We start from the raw sequence: 12,200 nt of genomic DNA on the forward strand, positions 1-12,200 counted from the left end.
CTCTCTCTCTCACTGGGAAGTATCAGATGCTAAAGCCTAGTTCAGCCTCTCTCTCTCTTTCTCTCTGGGATGTATCAGATGCTAAAGCCTAATTCAGCCTCTCTCTCTCTCTTTCTCTTACTCTCTCTCTCTCTGGGAAGTATCAGATGCTAAAGCCTAGTTTAGCCTCTCTCTCTCTGGGAAGTAGGCTACAATGTGGCTGACCTTCCGACCTCCAAAACCAGACAGTCCTGAGACAAAACCTTCCCTTACACAGCTGCCTAGATTCCCTGAATCTGTAGAGACATAACATAACATAACATAACATAATTTTGCATGAGCAGGTTTGGTTATTAGAGACTTGCCGAATGTTCTTGTCCCCTGACCTGTGACCTGTGAACGGCCTGCTGTTGTCTGAGCTTTCCCTTTAGTCTCATTATACCACAACACAGTGTTTCTGGAAATTCCACCACTAGAGCCACTAGCCATCAATAGATAGATTAGATTAGATTATACTTTATTTATCCCACGACGGGGAAATTCTGTCGTTACAGTAGCAGCATAGCAGCAACAGCAAAAAAAAGATAGACACAGGTAAGCTACATAGATACAGGTAAGCTTATTTATTCACTGTGCCTTCCACATGTATGTTTTACAATAAACATGATCCATCCATCCATCTTCATCCGCTTATCCGGTATTGGGTTGCGGGGGCAGCAGCTCCAGCAGGGAACCCCAAACTTCCCTTCACCGAGCCACATCAACCAGCTCCGACTGGGGGGGTCCCGAGGCGTTCCCAGGCCAGGTTGGAGATATAATCTCTCCATCTAGTCCTGGGTCTTCCCCGAGGCCTTATTGGCCATGTTATTGTGAGCCCAGTTTAAAATGCAACTTCATTTTATACAATATTAGTAGAAGGTCCATGCTCACCACTATTTCAAGTTTGCAATAGGTCATATCGGTCAGTTAGAAATCCTTCAGCATAACAAGTGACAAGAGGTCAACTGCACTGGGACAACATGTTTCCATCAGGTTTCTGTTTCTGTCTCGATCACAGAGGCCTTTACTTGATAATTAGGGAAATAGTCGGAATCTCACTTTCTTCACTTATGTCAAAAATTAACTATAACGGCCAGTGTAACAAACTGTTACGTAACCTATTTATTGTGAAATATAGCATGCCAATCAAACCCGGGCCAATGCGTTAATTTGGATAACATGACATCATCGCGTAGACAGTTACGGGGAATGTGTTTTTTGAATACAAAAATACAGTAGGCTGCACTTAAAATGTTAGATTGAAAATACAAAGCCATTCTATTAAGTCCATCAAATACAAATGACAAAATACATTTTTTGTATTTCAAATGCATTTTTTTAAATAAATGTATCCGAAACACTGGACACTCTAATGACATAGCCTGTATCAACAAAAGAGATGCATTTGTTGTCCATGTCAGTCGATTATGGAACAAAGTAATAGTAGACTTCAGAGTTAACTGCTGGGCAAGAAAAACTTCAGTACAACAAAATACAACACACAAATCAAAAGTATTTATAGTTAAAAATATCTTTAAAACTTAATTATCAAATTACCAGGATTGACTGTATTGTCAGCAGCTTTGATTAATGTTGAGATTGTAAAAGTAGGCCTATAATTATAATAAGTTGCAAAAACGGTGTCTCTTAATAGGCTACATCAATGTTGTGTGTGTGTGTGTGTGTGTGTGAGAGAGAGAGAGTGACCGTTTTGCCACTAGAGGGAAATCTTTCTACAAATGTTTTCTGTCCTGGTAGCTGACCTGAACAGGGACAGATGGAGTATATGCATTGATCAAGGTTTCTACTCCTTAATGCATTCAAACGTTAAAAATTATCTTTTATATATCACGTGAACGTCCCCTTCACGTTCAGCCGATGATGCGCTCCCTATATGTTCTGTGTGTCGACATATATACTTTATAAATCCACCCAGAAAGCGCATGCAAGGACAGCGACGTTCTGTAACGGTTGCAATGTTAGGATAACGTCAGGGGAACGTTCTCTAAAGGTTGCTACGTTAGGATAACGTCAGGGGAACGTTCTCTAAAGGTTGCTACGTTAGGATAACGTTAGGGGAACGTCCTCTAAAGGATGCTACGGTAAGATAACGTTAGGGGAACGTTAGGGGAACGTACTCCAAAGGTTGCTACGATAGGATAACGGTAGAGGAACGTTCTTAGAACGTTTGATGTAGCCAAAAACTAACGTTCCCAGAACGTTAAGGAAACTTTCTGTTCAACCAAAACCCAACCAAACCTAACCTTCGGAGAACGTTCCTACAACCAAAAACGAACGTTCCAGAACGTTCTGGGACCCAAAATTGTTAGCTTGGGGGACCGCTTGGCTTTGTAGAGATTCCGGTCTTAGGACCAGGAGACAGACGGACTCGAAGAAATAGCGGAACTACAGCGTCAGCGTAGCAACATAGCCGGACAGTTTATACCGGTGCACCCAAGTAGCCTCCATGACAGTTAACAGTTAACAGCATCCAAGGTAAACAGACTTTTCTTTCTGTTAATGTGCGTTATTACCATACAGTTAGGTTATAACACCCAGTTGTAGTGACTTGGAGTCTTTAATGTCCAACCACCACGAAAGAGTGCTCTCCGAAGCACTTCATTTGAATTATACAAAGCGAACTAACCTGTTTTATTGTCAACGTTAAAACATGTATTATTCGGAAACTAAAATAAAATACATTTGGAAAAGCTTTTGATAGTTATTTTGCTGAAATTAGTTTACCCATTCAACGAAAGAGGTGTACAGTAATCCAGTATTCTATCTAATAAGTGTAACGTTAACGGTATTGGGACAACTAACGCTAGCTAGCTAAGTCTTTTGAATGGTATTAATTCATTCATTATTATATGATTTTTTTTTACCTGGTGGAGGTTGAAGAGAGCATTTGGAAATTATGAACTGACTTAAAACGACGCATTTAAATGTGTAGGTAATTGAAATGTGCATTTATTGTTCATACAATCCATTTATTTGTATTAGTGCACTAACTACAGCAAACTCATTCAGTGTCTGTAGTGTCTGAAATGTTGCATAATGTGGCATAACAATAGAGGTGTGTGCGTGCGTGCATGCGTGCGTGCATGCGTGCGTGCGTGCGTGTGTGTGTGTTTCAGCAACTCTGCAGGCAGGTCCCAAGTAATTGGGGTCTGGTGGCTGGAGGATTATTTTTTATTATTTTAAATGTTTAATGCCAGCCCATTTTTTTCTCCTCCTTGCCTCGTGTCTGTTTGTAAATGTGTTTCTCCCTACCTACCATTTCCTTGGTAACAATGGTATATGGAAAATTATTAGACCTGCTTTTTGGCCACCGTCAGACTCTTAGGAAGGTGCAGGTCCAGAACTGCTGAACGTTGCCTTGTGAACAGGTCCTGTGCAAACGTTAACATGCAGGACAGAGAAATGGATTTACTGATTTGGTGTGGAGGAACTCGACTGGCCTGCACAGAGTTCTGACCTCCTCAACCACACAACCACACCTAACTCAGTCAGCTCAGTGTTTCCTTCCAACAGCTGAAAAGTAGCCGACAGTGATGACAGACAACTAACAGGCAGCGCCTTTGAAAAGCCTGCTATTGATCTCTTTTTGTAGTTGATGTTGGCCTCACTGTCCACGATGATGTCACATGGCTTTAAGAGCAGTAAGCAGGACTACACCTTTGGACCATGGACAGTTACTGCTGCCAGAAACCACATCATGAAATCCAAAGACATTGAACGGTGAGGTGTTCCTCTAACAGTAGGTAGCACACACATGTAACTGTCTTCTGCCTTTTACTTGTTAACCTCTGTTGGGCCCTCCGGTGGGTTCAGCTTTTACTTATGTTATGCTCCCAGGTATGTTTAACACAGCAGATCATACTTTCTTACATTCTAAGTGTGTATACAATGATTAGCCAAACAAGGCAACACAAACATGTGACACTGTGTCTCTGAGTACTGCATGGATCCAGTTTTGCAACTTGTACCCTCCTAAACCTGCAGAGCTCAGTACTGGTATTATGGGTTGACGTTTTGTGTTGTTGACATACACTCACCGGCCACTTTATTAGGTACACCTGTCCAACTGCTCGTTAACACTTAATTTCTAAGCAGCCAATCACATGGCGGCAACTCAGTGCATTTAGGCATGTAGACATGGTCAAGAGAATCTCCTGCAGTTCAAACCGAGCATCAGTATGGGGAAGAAAGGGGATTTGAGTGACTTTGAACGTGGCATGATTGTTGGTGCCAGAAGGGCTGGTCTGAGTATTTCAGAAACTGCTAATCTACTGGGATTTTCACGCACAACCATCTCTAGGGTTTACAGAGATTGTCCGAAAAAGAAAAAACATCTAGTGAGCGGCAGTTCTGGGGGCGGAAATGCCTTGTTGATGCCAGAGGTCAGAGGAGAATGACCAGACTGGTTCGAGCTGATAGAAGGGCAACAGTGACTAAATAACCACCGTTACAACCAAGGTGGGCAGAAGGCATCTCTGAACCCAGTAAGTCCAACTTTGAGGCAGAGGGCTACAGCAGCAGAAGACCACATCGGGTGCCACTCCTTTCAGCTAAGAACAGGAAACTGAGACTACAATTTGCACAAGCTCATCGAAATGGACAATAGAAGATTGGAAAAACGTTGCCTGGTGATGAGTCTCGATTTCTGCTGCGACAGTCGGATGGTAGGGTCAGAATTTGGCGTCTACAACATGAAAGCATGGATCCATCCTGCCTTGTATCAAAGGTTTAGGCTGGTGGTGGTGGTGTCATGGTGGGGGGAATATTTTCTTGGCACTCTTTGGGCCCCTTGGTACCAATTGAGCATCGTTGCAACGCCACAGCCTACCTGAGTAGTTTGCTGACCATGTCCATCCTTTATGACCATAATGGACCCAACTTCTGATGGCTACTTTCAGCAGGATAATGCGCCATGTCATAAAGCTGGAATCATCACAGACTGGTTTCTTGAAATGACAATGAGTTGGCTGTACTCAAATGGCCTCCACAGTCACCAGATCTCAATCCATAGAGCATCTTTGGGATGTGGTGGAACGGGAGATTCGCATCATGGATGTGCAGCCGACAAATCTGCGGCAACTGTGTGGATGCCATCATGTCAATATGGACCCAACTCCCTGAGGAATGCTTCCAGCACCTTGTTGAATCTATGCCACGAAGAATTGAGGCAGTTCTGAAGGCAAAAGGGGGTCCAACCCGTTACTAGCATGGGGTACCTAATAAAGTGGCCGGTGAGTGTAACTAATAAGGTTAGATACAGGAAAAGGTTACATAGATAGATAGATAGATCTTTCTTGTCGATGTGCACAGAGAACAATCACAATTTGTTCAGCAGCTCTTTCGCAGTGTGGCACCGTCAGGCACCGCCTACCAAGAGCCTGGGTCTGTCTGAGGTGGAGGTTTTTCCTCGCCACTGTTGCACTAAATGCTTGCTCTTTGGGGAATTATTGGAATTGCTGGGTCCTTGTAAATTATAGAGTGTGGTCTATACCTACTTTATCTGTAACGTGTCAAAAGATAACTTTTTGTTTTAATTTGATACTATAAATAAAATTGAATTGTACTGAAGTGACACACCAAATTCTCATAAAATAATTACACATAGGAGTACAAAACAGACCCATGAGCCAGGATATATATAAAAAAAAATCTGCACATGTCCATACTAACCATGTAACTCACGTAATTGATAGGTACTGAACTGCAATGACCAGGGCAAAGTTTTACACACAGCGCATTCACAGAAGCTGACAGGGTTGTTTTCATTACTTAAAATTCCTTGTGGGGGACACAGAAACTACACACTATGGCTTTAAAGGTTGAAAGGTGTTAGCCAGCTGTTTGCCTTTTCCAGGTTAGCGGAGGAGATGAACATGCCCTCCCTTCCAGAGATGATGTTTGGTGACAACATTCTGCGCATCCAACACACAGAAGGCTACGGCATCGAATTCAACGCCATCGACGCCCTTAAGAGAGTCAACAACATGGAGGACGCTGTCAAGGTGGCCTGTGCTCAGGAATGGCAGGAGAGCAGGCAAGACTAACAACCCAGCTGGGGGATGGTTTTGTCAACTTTTGATATGTCAAAGCTGTCATGGGTTTCAGAATGGAAAAATGTTCAGAATTTGAAAAGGGTCATCTGGCCACCACAAGACATCTCAGATATTCATGTCAGAGCAACTTAAAGAAGGAAAACTCCAGTGTGATAATACTGTTGTTCTGCGTTGGAAAACAATGTAAAAGATCTATAAAGCCGTTTTTTTCCAGACACAAAGCATGTCACCTGCATGTTTAACATGAGTCTTTGATCTCCTTCCAGAGCTGACTCTGAACATTCCAAGGAGGTGATGAGACCTTACGACTGGACATACACCACAGACTACAAAGGCACTCTTATAGGAGAAAGTATGCAGCTGCAGGTGGGTCATATCCATGCATTCAGCCCTCTAAGAGGACTAAGCCTGAAGCTTGGGCATATTTTGGTTATTATAAGAATGCCGAAGGATAGTTGATTGAAGATAGTTATCCTGTGTGCAGAATGTGCAGGAAAAAGGTTTCTGCTGAAGGCATTGAACACACTTTTAAAAAAATACAGCGATAATACCAAAAACTGTGATCATTTTGGTCACTATAACTGTGAGGTTAAATTGTCATACCGTTACATCCCTAGTCAGTAGCTTAGTCTCAGAACAAAACGTCAAATCAGGCGGCGAAACGTTAGTGTCGGTGTTGGTGTTGCCAAAGGTCTCTGTTAGCGGCCGTTGATACGGCAACACAACCCCATAGATTCCAAACCAAAACGGGTCAGAAGTTTTTTCAAACGTCTCCGGTTTAGGGGCTCGGAAATGCCAGAGCAGGGGGTATGAAAGGGGTAAACGCCAGAGCAAGGGGAATGAGAGGGGGAAACGCCAGAACAGGGGGAATGAGAGGGGGAAACGTAGAATGTAATTGTACCCTAAGTTAAAATCTGGTTTCCAACAAGAGCCTAAAAGAGATTCAGTAATGGAATGGCATCCGGTATATTCATGCCTTTTTGTTATTTTTGTTATGTGTATGTAATTTATGTGAGTTTTTGGTTTCCACCTGTGGTTCATGTGAAGGTGGTGAAGACGACGGAGCGTATCGACATGGAGAAGCTCAAGGCTCGGGAGCAGATCATGTTCTTCGACGAGGTGCTGCTGTTCGAGGACGAGCTGCACGACCACGGCGTCTCGATGATCAGCGCCAAAATTGTGAGTGCTGCGTTGATGTTAAACAGCTGATACTATCGATCAAAACAGCGACCAGATTTAGTGACATTGTTTTCCCACGGTTTTTGAAAGACAAAAAAACCCGGGAATTTCCCCATAGATTTTGTGTCTCTTTTAAGGACTTAAGGATGATTTTGAGTCTCTGCGGGTATTTGGCGTCTCTTTTTTAGTCAGTTTGTGGTACTTTTGAGTAAAACTTTTTCTTAAAAAAAAGACAGACATGTCATTTTGGACCGTTATTATCACCATAACTGTGTCTGAAGCTGGAGCAGATAATAATGAATAAATAACTCTCAAAAGGCTTCAAGACAAAACACACTTAAGAAGTCCAACTCTAATCATTAGATCTGAGAAAGGTCTTTTAGTTACATTCATTTGGCTTAGATGCTGTCCAAATGGCTCAGGTGCTGCACCTAAACAATATAATGGTCAGGGAAACCCTGATTTAAAAAATATATATATATATATATAATTTTTGGCCATTTTAGGCCTTTATTGACATGAAAGGGGAGAGAGAGGGGGGCAGGCCGGTGTCAAACCCGGGACGCTGCGTTGAGGAGTAAACCTCTACATACCAACTCTCTACCAACTGAGCTATCCGGGCGCCCAGGAAAACCCTGATTTAAGAGGAAGACACAAGGCCACAGTCTGTGTAATTAGTGTGTTACTGCGGCAGACAGCTTACGTTTTTGGACCTATAATTAATTTAGGGACGTTTCAGGGAGAGCCCGGCTCTCACAGTTAAACACATTCACACCTAAAAGCTGCCCATAGAGACAGAGCCACACCCACCGGAGGGGGAAACAATCTGCGCCACAAAATGCAACAAATTGCTTCAAAGTCCAACAAAAGTGCCTGTACCTAGCTTAAAAACATGCAACTTTTTAGCCCAAAAATTCTATTTCCTTTTGCATTTCTGTAATATACTGTTGCATGCAAAAAGGAATATGTTTAGCGTGACAAGTTGCTGTGTCTTGTTGCTGATCTAGAGGGTGATGCCCACCAGTTTCTTCTTGTTGCTGCGTTTCTTCCTACGAGTGGACGGCGTGCTGATCCGAATAAACGACACACGACTGTATCACGAGGCAAGTTGGTTTCCTCTAGCCAGGACGAAGTATGGTGCATACAGTTTTAAATGCGTGCTGAAGCAATCCACACTGACTAATGGTAAAGGCTCTAATGAGTGGTGATGATGTTTTTGATTCCAGGCAGGGAAGAACTTCATGCTACGAGAGTTCAGCACGAGAGAAAGCCAGATAGCAGAACTGAAGGTGAGCTGAGACACGGCATGCACTCACTAAGGCTTTTGTCCCAAATTTGATTCTTGAGGCATGTTTTACGTTTCGTTTGTTGAGATTCTAGTACTGCAGTTTGATAGTATTGAGTATTGCAGTTTTCTTTTCCTTCTTTAACAAAAACAAAAGTTGAATTGTACACTTCTGGACAATATATCATGAGACAGTTCTAAAAACTGATTGTTTTCTAAGAACCTACATCACATGTCCGTCAGTCAGTCTGACATTTATTTAATTTGTGAAGAATATAACATGGACGCTCTGCATATTCCGCTTTTAGTCTGTTTTGTTAGGAACAGATATGATGTTGTCATTATTACAGTATAAACCGAAAATATCAGGGTGAATCATTGGTAAAAAAATATTGATTCTAGGGAAAAGAACTGCTCATGCTTCCCAAGGCACAATAAATGATCATTGTGTGGTGATGAGGTGGGTGGACCAGGCCAGCGTACTGTAAGCCTGGAGGCCCTTCAGGCCTAAAATGCCCCACAACAAGCCTAAGCCACTGGGAATAAAACATTTTTTTAAAGATTATTTTTGGGCATTTTAGGCCTTTATTTATATAGCATAGCTGAAGACATGATAGGGGGGAGGGAGAGGGAATTGCATGCAGCAAAGGGCTACGGGTCTGAGTCGAACCCACCGAAGTCCACCTCTATATACAGTATATATGGGCGCGCGCTCTACCAGGTGAGCTACCCAAGCGCCCAGAAATGTTTTCAAGCGAGATTTAATTTTTTATATTACAGCTAGTACTGTCAACTCCTTAGCTTTTTCAGGGAATTCAACTGCATCTCCTGACCTCCACCAGTGGATGGAGTTATTTTGTGATTCACATATGGAGGGAAATAGAACTTGTGAGTAATATAGCCAGTCTTAATGTGATAAACCCACACTGTAAACCCTGATTTAGTTGTAATTCAACTTTTTAGTGGTCACTACTCATTCTTTCATGTTTAAAAAAAACAAAACATTAATTATAAGTCCCATTAGTTGTTGATAATAATCAGCTTAAGTATTCAGTCCACAGATCATGTTGAGCAGAGATAACTAAGGATCTTAAGTTTCTGAATTGAGGGGGGGGGCAGGGTCATTTGAACTGTTCTGTGTTGCAAAAAGTCTCTGTTTGCAGGTTCCTCCAGAGACTCGCAAAAAATGTTTGTTTTCTAAACCAAAACGTAGCAGTGTAAATGTAGCCTTAACCCTTTTGTTGTCCTCCGTCTGTTTTGACTGTTCATAAAGCATAAAGTATAAATGATCACCCAATTCTGTGCTAGATCTTCTTAGCCAACCTCACTACAACTAATTACCGCTATAGTTTTACACTTATTTATGGAAAATTAACTGGTTTTGCCTCATTTTTTCAATGCTTTTTTGAATTAATGGTCAGTAAAACTCATTTATATTAAGTATACCTAATTTCTGATTCAAAAAAACAGAAATTATAAATTATTTTGACTAATAGTTACGATTAGAGGAACATATGGATAATCACAGCCTGTTTCATGTATGGAACCGTCCGTGTTATTAAAGAAACCCAAATTTTGGACATAGAAACTTTAAAAAACGGGTCAAATTTGACCCGAGGACAACATGAGGGCTAAACCTGTTCCTCTCTCCCTCAGAATGTCCCTGCTGCACTGTACACAGAACCCAATGACATCGCCCAGCACCTAACGCTGAAGCTGACCGAGTGTGAGAAGCTGGAGTTTCCTGTAATGCAGCCTGGGAGCTCTGTTAATGACGTCCTTCCGTGACCAGTATACCACATTGATGTGTTGCATGGTGAAAGAAATGGGAACAGTGGTCCAGAAGCACATCCTTAATCTTACAGTATCATAACAACCATGGATCTTCCCTGAAGTAACTGTACAGGAATGTTTTTTTTATATTTGACCACTGTGGTGTGTTCTTAAAAACTCAAACACAACCTGACTTGTAATATCATAGTAACTTTAACCCCCGGTTAAATACTTCGGTGAAGCTTTGTGCTCTGTTCATATTTGAACTGATTTTGTTTTATGAGACATTTTTTTTCACTTGCAAAATTGATCACCCTTTTGACATAAAAAAACTAGTAGGTAGGGTAGCTGCTTCCATGCTTGTAATATTAGTATGTCGCTAATGTGTTTGTAAAAAAATAAAAAATAAAAATAAAAAAGTAGCTACACAAAACCGCACTGTATTTTCTGAAGTCATCAAGAATTTCTGTAAATATGTCTACTGTATTTTCTAAGGTGACTTACGGAAGGTGAATATATCTTCGATATGGTCAAATAAATTCTGTTTGTGCAAATGTAGCTAACAGCCACCTGCTTGTGCTGCATTCTTGTTTTCGTTTGAGGATGTTCATAGTTGGTTTTCTTGTCCAAAAAGGGTTGGTGATAATCGTTTAAAGTGTTCATATAATGCTTTTTGGCTTGTTATTGTGTTATGCATCTTTTTGTGCATGTTATAGGTTTACAAAGTGAAAAAGCCCAAAGTGAAAAAGCCCAAAAGGACCTACCATCAGAAAACATGGTTCACAAACTGCTCCAAACAACTCTACTGTAGTCCAGCCTTTACTTCAGAAACAGACCTATCTCACTTTGTAACACACATTATAATGCTCACCTAGCTGCTAGCGTGGCTCGCCCTCATACTCTGCTTCCTCATTGTCCAATCATCACAATTCTCTCAGGATGTGTCCTCCTAAGTAACTGAACCATGCCCTTAAGGTTTCATTCACATTCACTATAAATGCAAACAAACTGCAGGTGATATAGCACAAATCAGGCTACAAATGACTAAATGTTTGCATTTGCTATTTAAACAACGTGGGCGCTGGCCCAGCTGATGTGCATACTTCCTAAAAAAAAACCTGCAATGCAGCAGATTGATTAATTGATAATAATATGTACATCAATAACGACATTTGCATGCAGAAAAGGCACAAATGCATTCAGTAAATGTTTGATGCTCGAAATTTCCCTCTGGATATAATGTGATGGAGACCAGTTCCAGGTTGTTTTCACCACACATCAATTGACCATGCAAGAGGCACAACTGGAGAGAAAATAGACCCAGGACTAAAACTAGCAACGTTAAAAAATAATGGCTTGTGATTTAAAACTGTCATAATATATATAGACTATGTAATTTATGAACAAAGAGTTTTTGCTGTCTAAAATGTAGCCTAGTTAAGCTGAAATCAATGCGAAAAACTGTCATAAAATAATTTTTTTCTTATATTAGAGAATATCATGAGCAATAAGCTCATTGAGCTCATTCCAAAAGTGTTCTGTTTAATGCATAGCCCGTAAACGAAAAGTGTTTTTTTGATGGCATATAGCACGTCAATAAAGTTTCTTTTAAATTTTTTTTTTTTAACTGTCCATGGTTGGTTCACAGTGTCACTGCCTAATGTGAGTCGAGTGCAGATTTGAGTCGCGCCTGCTCAGATGTAAACGGTTTACGGCATAACGCGTCATACCCGATGAGAGTCGAGTCACACCGACTCTGGTCGAGTGCAGATGTTAGTTGCGCATGCTCAGATTTAAACGGTTTAAGACGACTGTCATACTGAAATTTGTGAAATCCATGAAATGATAAACTTTTTTCATTACAAACAATA

General features: G+C 41.3%; 1 protein-coding gene and 2 long non-coding RNA genes across 4 annotated transcripts in view; 2 read left to right on the top strand and 1 right to left on the bottom strand.

Moving 5' to 3' along the window:
- Positions 1 to 11,592, top strand: part of LOC116700174 (uncharacterized) — a 25,167-nt gene extending 13,575 nt beyond the window's left edge. Inside the window, exons 2-3 of the long non-coding RNA XR_004334588.1 lie at positions 2,188 to 2,193; positions 11,580 to 11,592. This is a non-coding gene — a long non-coding RNA (uncharacterized LOC116700174). The remainder of the gene's footprint in view (positions 1 to 2,187; positions 2,194 to 11,579) is intronic.
- tiprl (TIP41, TOR signaling pathway regulator-like (S. cerevisiae)) lies at positions 2,255 to 10,728 on the top strand. Of its 2 annotated transcripts, none has more exons than XM_032533102.1 (8): positions 2,255 to 2,514; positions 3,632 to 3,759; positions 5,894 to 6,073; positions 6,359 to 6,458; positions 7,140 to 7,271; positions 8,279 to 8,374; positions 8,498 to 8,560; positions 10,213 to 10,728. In XM_032533102.1, exons 2-8 carry the CDS (start codon positions 3,635 to 3,637, stop codon positions 10,342 to 10,344), a joined length of 828 nt encoding a protein of 275 aa, XP_032388993.1. In that variant the 5' UTR covers positions 2,255 to 2,514; positions 3,632 to 3,634; the 3' UTR covers positions 10,345 to 10,728. The 2 variants fall into 2 exon arrangements, with proteins under 2 accessions (XP_032388993.1, XP_032388994.1); XM_032533103.1 differs by having other exon boundaries at positions 2,375 to 2,492.
- The window catches only part of LOC116700169 (uncharacterized), a 15,117-nt gene continuing 5,842 nt past the window's right edge, over positions 2,926 to 12,200 (bottom strand). Inside the window, exons 2-3 of the long non-coding RNA XR_004334582.1 lie at positions 10,894 to 10,899; positions 2,926 to 2,940 (exon numbers count right to left, since the gene is read on the bottom strand). This is a non-coding gene — a long non-coding RNA (uncharacterized LOC116700169). The remainder of the gene's footprint in view (positions 2,941 to 10,893; positions 10,900 to 12,200) is intronic.

Source organism: Etheostoma spectabile, chromosome 13, assembly GCF_008692095.1.
Source record: "Etheostoma spectabile isolate EspeVRDwgs_2016 chromosome 13, UIUC_Espe_1.0, whole genome shotgun sequence".
Classification (NCBI taxonomy): domain Eukaryota; kingdom Metazoa; phylum Chordata; class Actinopteri; order Perciformes; family Percidae; genus Etheostoma; species Etheostoma spectabile.